This window comes from Oryzias latipes, chromosome 22 (genome assembly GCF_002234675.1).
Source record: "Oryzias latipes chromosome 22, ASM223467v1".
NCBI lineage: Eukaryota > Metazoa > Chordata > Actinopteri > Beloniformes > Adrianichthyidae > Oryzias > Oryzias latipes.
In genome coordinates this window covers 11936269-11953037 of record NC_019880.2, presented here as the reverse complement: position 1 = coordinate 11953037, position 16769 = coordinate 11936269, and the positions used below count along the sequence as shown (strand labels likewise).

At 40.7% G+C, this 16769-nt stretch overlaps 2 protein-coding genes across 2 annotated transcripts; both read left to right on the top strand.

Annotated features, from left to right (window-relative positions):
• The first annotated feature begins 230 nt into the window (after positions 1-230).
• On the top strand, positions 231-6847 carry mis18bp1 (MIS18 binding protein 1). The gene is made up of 16 exons (XM_004082545.4): positions 231-1181; positions 1265-1393; positions 2161-2441; positions 2711-2784; positions 2891-3012; positions 3119-3209; positions 3286-3395; positions 3922-4076; positions 4151-4205; positions 4280-4955; positions 5059-5237; positions 5330-5469; positions 5560-5702; positions 5792-5879; positions 5957-6011; positions 6659-6847. The coding sequence occupies exons 1-16, from the start codon at positions 443-445 to the stop codon at positions 6754-6756; spliced, it is 3135 nt and encodes a 1044-aa protein (XP_004082593.1). The 5' UTR covers positions 231-442; the 3' UTR covers positions 6757-6847.
• Positions 6848-8308: 1461 nt separating this feature from the next.
• Positions 8309-16664, top strand: tpp1 (tripeptidyl peptidase 1). Its single transcript, XM_004082276.4, has 13 exons — positions 8309-8406; positions 8769-8843; positions 9219-9358; positions 9432-9582; positions 9906-10027; positions 10262-10431; positions 10510-10708; positions 12678-12866; positions 14063-14135; positions 14216-14336; positions 14435-14596; positions 15252-15377; positions 15539-16664. The coding sequence occupies exons 1-13, from the start codon at positions 8396-8398 to the stop codon at positions 15677-15679; spliced, it is 1680 nt and encodes a 559-aa protein (XP_004082324.1). The 5' UTR covers positions 8309-8395; the 3' UTR covers positions 15680-16664.
• Positions 16665-16769: the final 105 nt, after the last annotated feature.

Sequence of the window (16769 nt, the reverse complement as noted above, 5' to 3'; positions counted from 1 at the left end):
GGGTTCACACAGATTTATGGAATACCTCGGTTTGTAGAAAGATTTATAATTACCTAAATAAAAATGCAGAAAATTATATATTATTTTTATTAATAATTTAAAATAATCGAATGGTACATTAAATGCCAATTTCGCTTTTAATAAAAAAACAGCACATGTAGTTTGAAGTTTTTTGGTAATACTGTAGTTAGTAGATTGTCCTTTAATTTGGTTTGGGACCTGCATCCCCCCCTCCACACCTTTAGGGGGCAGTAATGACCCAATGTTGGTGTTGGCAACTTTCTAGTAGCACGAGTTAAAAAAACAGTGACGTTTTGTTTTTAGACGTACGTCATAGGGATTCTGACCAAACGCGGCAGCGATGGTAATTTTGAAAATAGCGGGCTAGGTTGCTAACTGCTACAACATCTCCGATATATGAGTTTTTTTTTTCTGTTGGAACATGGCGTCATATAATTTATTACAACGCGCTTATTCAAACTTTGAATCTCCCGCCAAGGTGTTTGCGCAGCTAAAATCTAAAGTGCAGAAAGAAGCCATGTCCACGAAGGAGTGCAGGTCAGGGTTTCACTCGCCGAAGAAGAAAACAACAAGCCTCTGGACAGAAGAGTTTACGGACACTCAGGGGTTCGATTCCGGTCTCAACGAGGCCCATGCTTTGACTCTGTCGCCCATAACGAGTCCTCAAAAAACGTTCGATTGCCCTCGTTCCGATGAGAGCGGCAAACCGCTGGACATGACGTTCGCACAAAAGGCTAAGGACAGTCTTTTTCTCGAGTCAACGGCGATGTCCCACACCCTGGTCAACAGATGCCAGACAGCGGAACAGGGGTGTCCGATCAGAGGCTTGGACTGTCTCGGCAGCTACAGGTCTCCGGTGAAAACGGCGGGGAGGGACACGCGTGACAACAAACGCGCTCCTCCTGTGGTCATTGGGTGTTCTCCAAACACCCTGTTCTCCCCGATGAGAAACAGGAAGAGGAAACTGGAGCAGCACGAGTTTGGGAAAGTCAGTGGAATGACTGAGGAGAGCCAACACGACCAGCATCTCAAGATGGACGGGAAAAGCTCTGCTTTAGGTGATGGGAGAGGACGAGGAGACGGAGGAGGAGGAGGCTGTACCAACCAGCCAGAGATGCTCAGGGATCACATGTTCACCCCCAGAACCAAGGTTCAGAAACGTGAGTCAGTGCTCATATAGATCTCCAGCAATACAAAAATTAAACACTAAATACATTTCTTACTTTCTTTTTTTTGATAATAGATTGTAGCATTGCAATTGAAAGGCTCCCCGTTATGTCTCCTGCCAAAATGTTTGCTTTCATGAAGGAGAGGGAAAACAAACTGCAGAAGCTGGAAGCGGGCATCAGCAACAGCCGACGAGATCTCTTTGGTGACCATCACAAGAGCAAAACAATGACTATGCTTTAGGGGTGTAACGATGAATCGAATCCTTTTCCTACGACCCAACCAGATCGTTCTGATTTGTTAATCGAATCGACCTGTACAAGTAGCAAATTCAAAATGAAATAAATCGATTATATTGATATTGGAAAATACCTTGTGGATTGACGGACGGTAGGTTTATTTTACTATAACGTAAAAACGACAAAGTGCCATCAAAGCGGACAACACACATGTGCTGACAGCAAAAAAATAATCAATCCGTCATTCCAGTCCAATGTGTGGAAACACGAAAAACTTAGCAAGAAATGTGACCATACAGTGTGCTAGAACTTTCTAATATCGTTCCCTTTGGATTATTTTGATGTGGAAAAACAACAGTGGGCTGAAATAAAATGTGTATAGATTTGCCATTATTTTATTGTTTACTTATTTGTTTATACACATATTTAATCTACACTTAATTGTCCTGCAAGACTACAAGGAATCTAGAAAACTTCACCTGCACTGTTCAGTATCCAGGTATTTATCTCTGAGTCACACTCGTTGAATTTTTAGCTAAAGAGGATTTTAGGTCAGGGAATCGGATCCATCAAAATTAACCAATATCAGCTATTAATCGTATCGACGCCACAAATTATATATGTAAATTGAATGGTTAAAATGAATTGTTACACCCCTGATAATATTTATATGCCTTAGGTTATTTTGCAGACTGCTGGGTTTTCTTTATTTCCTTCTTTTCTTTTTCTGCAGGAAACTTGCACCAAACCCAAGACATTCCTCTTCCTTCAGCTGAAAATCAGATGGAGACCACTCCCAGGAGGCATATTCCTGCTCAAGAGTCCGTCGGAAACAGGTCCGACAGTCAGTTGGACAGCAGTCGCTCCACCTGTTCCCAGAGAATGTCCACTTCGCCGGCACCCGTTTTGCTGGAGGACCCGCTGGTTCTCAACTCCCCTCAAATCTCCATTCCGAAAAAGTGTGAGACTAAGTTTGGCCTCAGGCATTGGCCCAGCCAAAGAAAATTCCCAGTCGTGAGTAAAAGTTGGATTTGAAGGAGTCATTTTAGATCACAACAGAAAATAGAAGATTTTTTTGGAAGTAATTTTCATTTTAAAACTTTAAGCTTCAGGATGATTGGATTTCACACCTGAAAAACCTGAACCCTGTTTTATCTTGGTATAAAAGTCATTTTTTATGCAGCTAATTCAATCAATCAAAAAGTGAAAAGTTTCCTGAGTTATGATGAGGAAAATGAATACTTCAAAATCTTTTTGTTCATTTTTTTTCTTTCCTTCCCAAGGAGAATGTGGTTTATCTGAAGAAGTGGTTCCTGAGGAGGAGCAGTAATGGGCTTTTTGTGGATGGAATTCACAGGTAAAGGTTTCTTCTGAAAGTTATCACATTAGTGGTTCTGTTGCTTAGATTGAATCCTCCAGGAAACACACAGAAGCTCATTCATTTATGTTGCATCTAAATCCAGAGAAGACAACATTCCATGGCACAGTAACATCATTGCAGAGAGGATCTCCAAATCTGTGCTGAGGACGGTCTCAGGAAGAGTTTACTTCTTAGTTGGCCGCATGATCCCAAATGTTACCTCTGGTGAGTTTGTTTACTGTTTTGTTTTTGACTGCCACTAAAAAATCTAAATAAAGCAAGCTGTCATTAGATTTGCTCATAAAAAGTTCTTCCTTGCCTTCTTTTGCAGATTTTCCAAAGTGGTTTCTGAAAAAGTTCGCTAATGGTTTCCCATCCGACTGGAAGGCGCTTTATGAGAAGTTTCTGTCTGAGTCAAAGGAGTAAGAGTTTTTATTTGAAGTCTGAAAGATTTTCTTACTTTTTCTCGGTGATTAACTTTTATTTTTCTTTCGTCAGAGAAAAAAAGAAGAAAACCGACAACACAGGCATACAGCCCACTAAAAAACCAGAGGCTGCTTCTGTGAATTGTTCAGCGAGGAAAATGAGGCAAAGGGCGCTAAAGACGCGTAAGCAGGACACATTCAGGAGCTTTAATCCGAATTCTGCTTTTCCTTCTTGATCATCTCCATTAACGACTCGTATTTTTGGTGTATTTAACATGTTCTTGTGGTATTTTTCTGATGATGGAGGACATATATTAAGGAAATTAAGCTCAAAATTGCATTTCTTTATATTTTTTTTGGAGCTCCATTCTGACGCATCCATTTGTAGACAAATGGATCTGTGTTTTCCTCGTCTGAGCTGGTATCCGGCTGAAAACTGCGCAGCTGGAAAGCTCCAATATTGTGTGAGCGCCTGTAAGCTAAGAGCGCGTGAGAGAGCGTGAAAACAGATGGGCTTGCAAGTCACAACTCAGAGGCTTATTTCTAATGAAGCCTCTCTCCCTCCTCTCCAGTACTGCTGCTCTGCAGAAACGATGTCCTAGAAAAACTTTTGGCTAACATAATTAAAAGACCACTGGGAATGCTTTTACAAAAGAGGATCAGAGTTTAACAGGTTCCTCTCTTGTCTTTCTGCTTTCATCGTCACCAGCTGACGTCAGTCCTCAGTTGTTGTCTGCCTCCACCAAAGTGTCTCGGAGCGGCCGCGTCATCAAGCCTCCTCTGGAGTACTGGAGAGGAGGGAGAGTCCTTCTAGACGCAGAGATGAACGTCACCATCCACGAGTGTTACGACAGCATCCTATCTGTAAGTAAAGCTGCAGAAGAGGTGAAAGGAGAGATTTATTTGAGGTTTGAACTCCATGTTATTATTTCACACAGGACTCCATGGCAGAATCCCAGGAGCCTGTCCGTGATTTCCTGCCTCGCAGCAAAGGTAGGCACAGAGAAAGGTACTTTTAGCAGCGACAAACACTCAAGGCTCTCACAGATCAAACTCTGTTCCTGTAGGTAAAAAGTGCAGTAATTTGGCAACTGTCGAGGAAGTGTCTGTACCTGTAAGGAAGGTCAAGATGCTCCAAAAACAGGGGAAAAATGGGCCTAAACCTGGAAAGTTTCCAGATTCATCTGATGCTGCTGTGGAAACGTGCAGCAGCACTGAAGAGGGATCTAGAAGAACGACAAGATCCACCCAAAAGTGCAAATATCTATCCACAACAGGATCACACAAAGAGGCCTTGAAAGAAAGTGAACCTAAGAGGCCGAAGCAGAGACAGATAAAGCAAACGGGGAACACGGACATGTCTCCCACGGGAAAGGCGAGCAGGAGACGCACCGTCCTGGCAAATTTTAATTCATCAGAGAGTCTGACAACCGATGGCCAGTTTTCCTTTGAGGAAAAGAAGCCTCAGAAAAAGCGACAGGGCAGGAAAGTTCCTCAAAAGCCTGAACAGAACCACAGTCTGTCGTTAAACCAGTCCCAGTCTTCTGAGGAGAATTTGAAAAAATCCAGGAAGACAAATCACAGGAGAAGGAGAAACAGAAAGCCACACGAACAACAAAGACGGGTCAAAATACCACCAACAGTGAACCCTTTACCAACACAAACAAGCAAGAAGCATCAGGTACAGAAACCAATACTAGATGAAGATGAATGGACAGAGGAAGAGCTCAGCAGGCTGCAAGAGTGAGTATTACTTTTCATCCTAATGTTCAAGCTTTTGCTGTGTGTGAGTGCGCCTCGCATCCTGACGTGAATCAGCCAAATGTGATGGTTTTTCCTTTTCCAGAGTTGTATCCCGCTATCCTAAACACATTGCCGGCTACTGGGAAAAGGTTGCACAGAGGGTAGGAACACGCACAGCCGGAGAGTGCCACAAAAAGCACACTTCCCATGGAACATCCCAGAGTCCTGCTAAAACCCACAGGAGGCAGAAGAAAGGGAAGGCAGAAGCAGCCAAGCATCCGGGTAGGATCGGAACACCAGAGCACCACCTGATGATGAGAGCGCCGTTTCCTGATTGTTTTTTTTTTTACACCCATTTGTGAATCTCTGTGCAGCGGCAGAGCAACCCGTGATATCTGCCAGAGCGGGAACGCTGAAGAGGAAACAGCAGGTGCGCCACTTCCTGGAGACCCTTCCCAAAGACGACATGAACGATGCTTTCAGCTCGACATACATGCGGAATAAACGGTTCGAGGTGTGTTTTCAAAGGTTTTCTCCAGAGATTTTAGACACTATTCAAGAGTGAAGACTAACACTTCCCTCTTAATCCCATCTGGATGCTCAGGTACCTTCCCTGTGTTCGAGTGATGATCATGACTCCATGCTGGGGGATCTGGAATACCAAACTCCAAAGTCGACCTGTTTCCCCGAAGTCAAGACTCCTCAGTGTTTGCACATCACCCCCGGCATGATGGGATCCCCAAACACGTAGGAGTTTGTCTTCTGCTTTCTGACTAATGGTGACACACAAAAAAGAGTTACTCATTTACTTTTTTATTCTATCTTAAATTCCAAAGGAAAAGTGATGACAAGTATGTCTATCAGCTGCAGAGAAGGATGAAAAAGAATCAGTTTAATGTTCAGAAGAACCCGGCTCCTTCAAAGGTATCCACGATTAAAAACATTACCCTTTTATTTTGAAAGTTTTTTCTGAAAATTTTCGTTTTGTTTGTGTCGTCTAGAAGTTCATCGCCACACCAGGAGTGAAACGGGTGATGAGGCGATGCGGTGAAACAGGTCAGTGTCTTTGAATGATTAATTTTTTATCCATTAGTCTGTTACGACTCAGTAGATTTACATGGAAGACTTTAAAGTCCCACTCCAATCATCTTTTGATCTATTTTAAAAGCTTTCCCACTGGTCTTTTAATTATAATTATGAGGTTTGTATCCAAGATCCAAAAACCTGTGTTGTTTTCTAGGACATAGTTTCTGCCGTACAGTTCTGATCCAGATTCCATCTCTGACGAGGAAAACAAAGACCTACATGAATCTATTTGTCTCCAAGTAGGCGCATCAGAATGGAGCAGGGCAGGGAGCTTGTACATCACAAATAGAATTGTTGATCTCCTGATTAATAATTTAAATAAAGAAATATTAGGAAATACTATTTTGAGCTTAATTGTCTTAACACATCTTTTCCTCCATCAAAAATATTGCCACAAGAACATGATTTTCTTTGAAGTGGGGCCATAAGAACTCTATATGGGGATTGAACAAAGGTGTTTCTGTTAAGGTTATGTATCTGTAGGAGGGTAGTGTAGTGTTTTAAATTAATCATAATTATTTTGTATTTCTTTAAAACACCTCATAATTTTTCAACCTGGGCAATGAAAGCAAGAGGGCAAAGAAATGACCAAATTTCCCTTTTTCTTTCTATTATAGAAAATACTTCTTTCGTTGTTTGGGAGATGTTTCCCGGAAAGGAGGAAGAGTCGCCTGAAAGTGGAGAGGAAGAGGATTACTACTTCTCAGATGACTGAGTTATTCAAAGTTGAAACTTTTTTTTTTCTTTTTTTTATGAATGCAACAAAAGCCAATAAAATACAGGAAATCTGTAATATTTTAACCTTGTGAGATGTTGGTATTTTTTGGGGTTTATGAGTCTAATGGATCTGCTAGAGATTTGGGGTTTTCAAAGCAACAAAATCCAACAATTTTATGTTGAAAAATGTAACAGATGTTAACTTCAGCAAGCAGTTAAAACCCTAGTTAGATCACATTTATGAATCATTGTGGAACTAGTTTTTAATAAAATAATAAACAAAGAAAATCCGTTGTAATCAAGTGGAGTGAGTGGGGGAAAAAAACAAATTTCCAAATGAAGCAAGATGTCACAACTTTTGCTTTTTGTTCATTTGAACTTCCACTGGAACTCGACACGAAACGGTAAAAACAGCTGCCTATACAAAAACGTGGGACAGAGTTTTATCGTGTACAAGTATTTTTTCCACTTGCTGCATGTCTATTGAGTTTTCTTGGGTGCACAGACCTCACAGCGCTTCTTTACGTTTCTGCTGACCACAACCTAAAATAGCAAAAAGATCAGACACGTTTGTAACATCTCTTTCTTGCAAAGTAAAAGTCAGACATTTATTGCAGCAGCACCACACGGTTACTTTAGGCCTGGCAGATGGTGGTTGGGCGGTCGGGTGGATGGGGCACCAACATTCTTCTCATTTGGACTGGTAAAGTATAAATAACTATAACTAGAAATTATAAGACGGATAATGATAAGTATGTAAAAAAAAACTCAAACAAAGCATAATAGGGGTGGGGGTATAAAAAAAATAGCCGAAACAGAACACTAATGGGGGGCCTTTCTGTGTGGAGTTTGCATGTTCTCACTGGGCATTTGTGGGTTTTTGTCCTGTTCCTCCCACTGTCCAAAAATATGTTTCATACGTTAATTGGTTACTCTAATTGTCTATGGGTGTGAGTGTGTATGGGTGTGTGATTTGTGGCCCTGTGACAGACTGGCGACTTGTCCAGGATGCTTTCCCTGGCCCCTGCAACCCGTGACCCCAAGAGGGACAAAGTGGGTTTAGAAGATGAATAAATGAATGAAGGAGCTTCCTTCTACTCTTTTTTAAACAATTAATCAAATTCTTATTGACAAACTGAACATGTAATGGATTGAATGTGTCATGCTGTGCGTGTAAGTGCAAATGTGCTTATATAAGGGCGTCATTTAGTCCTGTGTATATAAATGGATGTGTATCTTTTTATTACTTTTTTGTCCTATCAAATTCTGACTAATTGTCCTAAGTCTGATATGTCTGTGTATAGATGTATACTTTTGTGTTTGTCTTTTTAAGTATTTCCTTTTTTATTTTGATTCCTGAAAATAAACTTATTCCAAAAAGCTGCTGTTCTTGTCCTCTGAGGATTTGAGGTCTCACAGCGCCTTTCCCCTTTTTAATTAAATTATTTTTTTAAATAATCATTTATTTACTTTAGTAACCCAGAATTATTGTAAATGTAGACTATTTTAAAAATAACGCTATTTAAAAAAAAGGGGGAGGGGGTGCTTCGGAACGGGATCACGTGCAGAGAACGTCACGTGACTCCTTCGTCCGCAGCGTAAGCGACAGGAGCCGAGGAGCGACAGTCAAGGACGTGATGAAAACTCTGTGAGTCTTTCCTATAGTTTCATTAAAACGCGTATTATACATAAATATTAAGGTTCTGGTTAAATATGTAACAGTTGGATTTACCGCGCGGAACCTTGAGTGTTTTACTCATGGTGACCCACATTCAGCCACCGCTGACCTTAAAAGTCCAGCACAATCGAATCGTATCGTGAACAGCATAGATAAAAGCAATATTTATGTGTTCAGAAATAACCTTTTTGTCATGATCCACTTTTACTCAGAACGTTAAAATACACTTTTATATTGTGATTTGCTGTTCGGAGCTTCCGGGTTCACGTGGGCTGCAATTTTCTTCACACTAAAATAACTTGGTTTTTTTTTTGTTTTTTCTACTTCTGCAGACTTTTCTTCTCCATCCCATTTTTATTCAGCTCTTTGGTTTGGAGCGGATATCTGGAATATGACCAAGATGTCCTGTGAGCAACATTTAAAATGTTTTGTTGTTTAGATTTTTTTGTGGTTTTCAAGTTCTGTTGTGAACTTTTTTTTGTTTAGTTTGAGACCTCCAGATCAACTATGTTAGAATTAGCTTTATTTTGAAAGGGCAACTATCAATAATAGATATCAGACAAAAAAAAAAGTAAATAAATTAACAATCATCACTAATTTATACCCATATTTCATCCTGTTCAGATGTTTAGAGCTTCTCTTTATAGTTTTTTGTTTATTTAAAAAAGCTGGGTGCGAAATAAAAATAATTTAAAAAATAGCCATAGGATCACCTTCTGGCTGTTTTTCTAATTTTTATTTCTATCATCCTTTGATCATTTATAAATGCTTTAAATCTGCAGGATTCCAGAGGGCTGGACCCATGCGGGTCGAGTAGACCCGTCAGAGGAGCTGGAGCTGACCTTCGCTCTAAAGCAGCAGAACGTTCATCTGCTGGAGGAAACACTCAGACTGGTGTCAGACCCAGACTCAGCTCAGTACGGTAAGCAAGCTTTAGCCTGCACAAATCTCATTCGAACCTTCCAAATCATGGGTCACAACTTCCTGCTCCCCAGGTAAATATCTTAGCCTGGAGGAAGTAGCTTCGCTTGTGCGACCGTCTGAAGTGACCCAGAAGGTGGTGCGTCGCTGGCTGCAGAGTCATGGGATTTCAAACTGCCTCACTGTTCACACTCAGGACTTTATGCAATGCACCATGACTGCAGAGTAAGCTATTTTTGTTCTTTCTACACCGCTAAGCTGCAGTCATCACAGATATAGGCCTTCATCTCTGTGGAAATGTCACATAAAAACACTTCTCCCTTTTGTCTTGTGACACAGTTCCTCTTTTGGGGTTCATAAAAATCAATTTTTATTCTCAGTTCACGGAAAATCACAGATCAGATCTCGGTCAGAGTTGTTACCCGAAACACCTTTAAAATTGCACATCTTCGTTAAGTTATCAGTCATCATAACTGATATTTTTCTTGTAGAGGTTATTGTTTGTTGTCAACACTAAAGTGGCTTTTGTTGTTTTTTTTTCTCTAAAGGGTTGCTGAAAAGCTACTGCAAGGAAGCAGATTCCATCATTACATCAGAGACGGCCAGTCTTTGACGAGATCCTCAGCTCCGTACTCGGTTCATGATGACGTTCACCCACACCTTGATTTTGGTAATGACATTTCTCTCAACTACAAAATGTTTTGCCTTGAAACTATTTTGTTGGTTCAGTTTAACCCATAAGAACCCATGATGACATCAGTGCAACAGAAAAATATCAGAAATGGATTCTGTGGTCCACTTTGTTTGTGGTAAAATAGTCATAATTTTATTTGTACGAAATATAATGGCTCTGGGTTCTTATGGGTTAAGGTTCAGGGCTAATATTGGTTCTGAAACCCCGCAGTTGGAGGTCTTCACCGTTTCCCACCGAAAAGCCAGGAACCCAGAGAGAGACGCCAGCACTTCAAAGCGGGGCTGCATCTCGGAGTGACGCCTGCCATCCTGAGAGCTCGCTACAATCTAACGGCAGCCGATGTGGGATCAGCTCAAAACAACAGTCAGGCTGTCGCTCAAGTACGACTCTCAGATGAAGTTCTGATTGGTTAAAGCACTTTTACATTTTTCTAAACAGGTTTTCACTTCTCTTTTTAGTTCTTGGAGCAGTACTTCCACCCCGCAGACTTGGCGGAGTTCATGAACTTGTTTGGCCGGACGTTTCCGCATATGTCTCAGGTGGATCGAGTTGTTGGTACCCAAGGTGGAGGAAAGGCGGGTCTGGAGGCCAGTCTGGATGTAGAATACATCATGAGCACAGGAGCAAACATCTCTACTTGGGTCTTCACCAATCCAGGTCTTTAAACTTTGCTTTCGATCTCAGAACACGAGGAGGCGAACGTGTACATATCTCTGTTTTTGAATTGGAATGGATTAATCTATTAGTGGTTAAAAAGGAACCACAAAATGAAGCACAAAGATATCCTAACATGAAATATCCAACAAGATAGATGAAGCTAAAAACCTTGAAATTAAAAATCGATGTTCCTAGTGCAGGGTTCTACAGCCTTCAACACTTAAAGAGCCATTCGGGTCGATTACTTAATCACCACAACCAAGTAGGAGCCACAAAGTTTTACTTCACCCCTTTGAAAAATAAGACACTTATTCGTATTAATGCAATTGTTAGTATCAAATGGCAGCCAAAAACAGCCTACCCTACTTTTTTTTGCCTGTTTTCTCGTGATAACGACATCTGCTATTTTTTTATTATAAGAAAACAAAAGTCCAAGTTCCAAGCGATACGCAGTCCTTCCATAGGTCACCTCTCCTGGATCATTCTGTAACCGTGTAAACGGCCTGATCCCCTCATCTAGCCGCTGAGGAAACCGCAGGATCGCTGAACTGCAGCCGCCTGCGAAGCTGCAGCCGGACCAACCTCCTCCTCAAAAGAAGACAAGTGATTGGATGTTGTTAATGAGCAAAGCGACAACATTGGCACCATCTCCGCCTGAGTTAGACCAACATTATCAATTATGATTTGATCAGTTCTTATGACATTTTCTCTGATAAACTGCTTAGTTTTCCTGCGGACTGTTGAAAAAAAGTTTTATAGCGGACTGAATTGGGTTAGGTGGCTGTTTGGGTTCTGCAAATGTCCGGAGCTTAGTGAACGCACCACGCATAGACGTTGTGGCTCTGGGTTCCTTTATTCGGCCTGTTGTCGGGGGTTTGGGCTTCTAGGATTTAGTTATTGGCTGAATAAGTGAAATAAAGGGAGCATGAGACAGAATTAAGGTGTTTGAGGAGTGTAGCTCCACCAATAAACCCAAAAATTGACTAAAAAAACAAAGTTTGGGGAGCGTTTCCTTTCCTGTAGTTGAGTTGTTGGTGTAAGTTGGTTACGGTCTAAAGTAACCGCAAAATAAGGAACTTAAAACGGATTACTCCTTGGCGTCTCAGTGCAGGAACGGGAGAGAGTATATTGTTCGTCATCACGACAAAACAAAATTTGTTTTCTAATGTTAATGAGATATTAAATGTTTTCACGAGAAAACGGTCAAAAAACAGCAAAAGTTGAAAATTGAGAGACTGATTTGTGTTAATGGTATTGTTAGTATAATGATAATTATTTTTGGCATAAAGAAAACAAAAAAAATATAAAGAGAAAATAGACTTTAGTTGTTAATATGAAATAGTTTCACATGACTTCCTTTCAGTCATGTGCCATATATCTCAATGCAGGAAATGTAGTTGTATTGTAATGTCAGTGGGGATAACCGAAAACAAGAAGCTTGGCCTGTCCAGTTTATTGTTATTGATGCACCTTAACCGTAAATTTATGAACCTAACAAATTAAAATAAAACTAGAGCTATCTTTGTGACCCAAACACATTTTTTGGACCATGCATTTTTCAAAAATGTCCAGCTCCTTATGTATAAATTCTAGTTCTGGTTACTGACCTTACACCAGGTTTTTTGTTGTACACAGGACATACAAATCAGTCAAAACATTGTTTATGACTTTGGTAAACTACAAATCTGCATCGCTCGATGGGATCTTGGAGGATTATGGGTACTGTAGTCTTGTGCAAATAAGTAAAAATAAAGTATAACTTATTGGACATTTTTGTGTCTTGATGCGCTTTATAGTCATAAGAATCAGTTTCTTTTTAAAAGGAAAAACAGTTTATTTTTATTCGCCCAGAGAGCCTCAGTGGAGAGGTAAAAGAGCCCCATGTGGCTCCATAGCCTCATGTTGCAGACTATTGTTCTAGAACATTCAGACACCAAAACTCACTTTGTGTCTTGTCGTTGGGTTTCAGGCCGTCATGAATCGCAGGAGCCCTTCCTTCAGTGGATGGTCTTGCTCAGCAACATGTCTGACCTGCCCTGGGTTCACACCATCAGCTATGGGGACGATGAAGACAGCCTGTCCACAGCCTACATGACTCGCATCAACACAGAGTTTATGAAGGCTGGCGTCAGAGGGATCTCCCTGCTCTTTGCCTCAGGTCAGCGATCGGGGAGGGACGATGGCGTTTAGAGAAACCTTTGTATGTTTGAGGTCTGAGGCCTTTCTAGTTTGAACCTTGGGCAAACCCCACGCCGTCCCCACCAAATGTTCACAAGAACACATTGTTGACGATGTGAAAAGATTTAATATCATAAAAAATGTATTTCTTTGAGGAAACAGAGTTAGGTGGTGTCTTATTTGATCCTCTGTAAACTAGCTGTGTCCAATTTGTCAACATGAATTGAAACATGGAAGTTTAGCACCTCACAAAATAAAATAATTCACAGAATAATAATAAAAACTCCAAAATAATAGTCCTTCTGAATTACGTAGAAACACAGTAAAGGAATTTAAAAAAATTGCTTTTCACCCAATCCCGGCTGGGACCTTTTCTGTGTGGAGTTTGGTCGTTCATGTGCATCTGGGCGCTTCCTCCTTGAGTCCAAAAACATGCTTCGTAGGTTAATCGGTGACTCTAAATTGCTCCTAGCTGTAAGTTTGGGCTATTTTGAATATTCACTTAAGTGAAGTCAGAAAAAAGTAAGACTAAACCAGTCAAATCAAAGGAAAGTTTGCCTCCAAAACCAAAATCTGCTGGAGATTGAAGATTTATGTCAACTTTACTAGCTGCACTGGTTCACAGCCAATCAGGATGCAGAACACAATGAATCTTAAAAAAAGAAAAAGAAAAAATCTTCAAAACAGCAAGACTGCAAAAGGTGAGCTATGATATAGCGAGGCAACACTGTAATGTGATTTTACATTTAGTTCTTTTTGGTGGGTTTGTTCACATTGCGTAAATCTGCCTCTGTTTTTGGCACAGTTTCAGCCCGTCAAGTAACTACAAAGTCAGGCGTCTTGTGTTGCAGCAGCTGTGATCTCACCTTTCTGTTTTGTTTTTGTCTTAGTTTTTGATTATGTCTTTGGAAAACAAAACGTCTCGAATGACACTGAACATAAAAGACTGCGAGTTTACCGATCGTATAACAGAAAGGATAATTAGTCTCCATGGTAACGCGTTCTCTAACTCCCTTTAGTAAGGGATGGGATAAAAAACGTATGAACTTGCTGTCCTGTAGCTCTATTTTTAACATGTAACAGTACTCCAAAAGCAGCTGCACGTCAACAGGACCGCCAGTGTGATTGTCTGTTACGTCATTTTAAATATCATCTCTTTTTTTCCGTCATCTTCAGGTGACAGTGGAGCCGGATGCAGACATCTGGGTAAAGAAAAAAACTCCTTCAGGCCCAGTTTTCCAGCGTCAAGGTAAAAAATTAAAATCCTGGGGGCAAAACTCCAAAACAATCTGACCTGTCCTGGAGTTAAGATGAACCTCTTCCCTTCAGCCCTTATGTGACCACAGTTGGAGGAACATCATTCAAGAACCCATATAAGGTCACATATGAGGTCACAGATTACATCAGTGGAGGTGGTTTCAGCAATGTCTTCAAGATGCCTGACTACCAGGTGACGGCATCAGATTATAACCACTAACGTCCCCATCACTTCAGAATGATAAAGCTTTTCAGCTCTGATACCGTTTAACAGGTGACTGTGATGTACAGGTCACCGCAGTCCAAGGTTACCTGAAGTCTGTGACAGCCACCCTCCCTCCTCAGTCCTACTTTAACACCAGCGGTCGAGCCTACCCAGACATGGCTGCCCTGTCGGACAACTACTGGGTGGTCAGCAACAGAGTGCCCATCCCCTGGGTGTCGGGCACCTCGGTAAATCATGTTTCAACTTCCAAAGTTACATTTCCAAAGTTGCTCTTTCTTGACATCTGAAGCTTTGACAACGCAGCTAATCGGATATTTACTGGAAACAAATTACCGCTTTCAATGAAGTCTATGTTAACGTGCATATATGAGCATTTTGGGCTTCAAAATTCTCGCGTTCATGTGTAGCTACACACATTTTTAAGACTATGCCTACAAAACGCGCAGCCATTAAACGGATGTTTTGCTTGTAGGCAAAATCAGGGACTCAGATTTGGCAGTGATATATGGATAGCCTTCACAGAAGGGCCGACCGCTTGAACATTGATCATGGAGGAGAAATTAATAGTGGCCGGAATTCTGTGACACCAAGTCTTTTATATATCGGAATAGAGTTGTGAAAGAAAAAGCCTGAAGCAAAATTTGCAAGATTTGCACCAGACATGTGCTAGTAAACAGTAGAGAAAGAAGCAGCCCCTCCCTGCTTGTCCAGTGTGAACACCATGGGCTAAAAGACTAACATTCAGTGCATCCTTGAACGGGCGTCACATGTCAAGTGTGTCCGTAGTTTTACATGACCATCAGGCTTTTCCTCAATCCAATCATGGAAGCATTTATATTAAATGCAATTTTATTTGCAACACTCATTTTTACTGCTCCGCAGGCGTCCACCCCCGTGGTGGGAGGAGTGCTCTCGCTCATCAACGGGCAGCGTTTGCTGAAGGGCCTGCCCGTCCTGGGCTTCCTCAACCCCCGCCTCTACAAGCTGAAGGGACAGGCTCTGTTTGATGTGCGTTCAATCAGTAGTAGTTTATATAGTAAGGATTACATACAATGTATGTTTTGAATAAAGTACGACAAACTTTTCTAGTCACATCTAACAATAAGTGGTTGAAAGGAGATGATCATTTTCCTTTTTAGGTAATTTTTGCTGTGGTTGTTGTTTTCTAGGTGACTGAAGGTTGTCACCTGAGCTGCCTAGATGAACAGGTTCAGGGGAAGGGTTTCTGTGCTGCACCATCATGGGACCCCGTCACCGGTTGGGGGACGCCAAACTACCCCGAGCTCCTGGCTGCCCTCTTAACTAAGTAAACAGGAAGTAATGAAGAGGAACTTCCCTATCTGCTCTAGGAGCAAATACTGAGTGTTTTCTTTTTTAATCTGGTGCCTGATGCTTTAAAGCAGGACAGTGAAGTTGGCACTTTCTGTTTTGTGATTTTGATCTCAAGGAATTTTAAACTTATTTTATATTTTCTGTTTATTCTCTAGTCTTCAAACTACTTTTTAAAACTCATTTAACCCTTGTGCTATCCTATGACTCCACCCTTACATAGACGTGTTCTCCCTACCATGACAAAGGTGGATAAAGGTCGAAAGATTTCCTGTAATCCATGGACACCAGTGAAGATCATAAATCATTGAAGAAAAAAGGTTCAGCGCACTGTCTAGTGGGTCTAGATGACCCAACTCCCAATGTTAAAGTGCCTAGGATAGCACAAGGGTTACATACAGATGCAGGAGTTTAAAATCATCGCAATCCACTTTTACTGCATTATTATTCTGTAAGACCTCAAAGAAAGTCAAGTTATTGATGGATATTTTTCTTGAAATTAGTCTCTTTACATACTTTTAAAGGCATATGCAACTTTTAATTATGCAATAAAACCTATAGGCTAAGGTATGAACGTTATAACATGAAGAAAAATATCTGAGATACTGTAAGATGTGTTGGTAAAAGGTCTGTTTACCATAAAACTCAACAGGGATGAGCTCAGAATGTGGACTTGAGTCTGCTAGTCTTTTACTGCAGACATTTTTTTTTATTCTTTTTTTTTTAAACTTTTTTACCATTTATCTTCTGCCAATGAACAAAATGCACTATTGTGGATTTTAGAACATTCTGTCAACCAGCACTTTGGTTTTAAACTGTTACACCACAAATTGTTTGAAATTCAAAAATCTGTTCTTTTTTTCCATTTAAGGTGTCTTTTTGAAAATGTTGGCAAACTACCGTCATACTGGTTTAAAACTGATTGCTTTAAATTACAATAAAAATAAGAATCTTTGTTTACTTAAATGTGTTTTAAAAATGGCTTTTCTGCATTTCCACCCATCTTTTCGTAAAATTATCTTTAATGTTTCTCGCTTTTCTCACAGTTTATTAATTTGAAGTTTTCTTAAA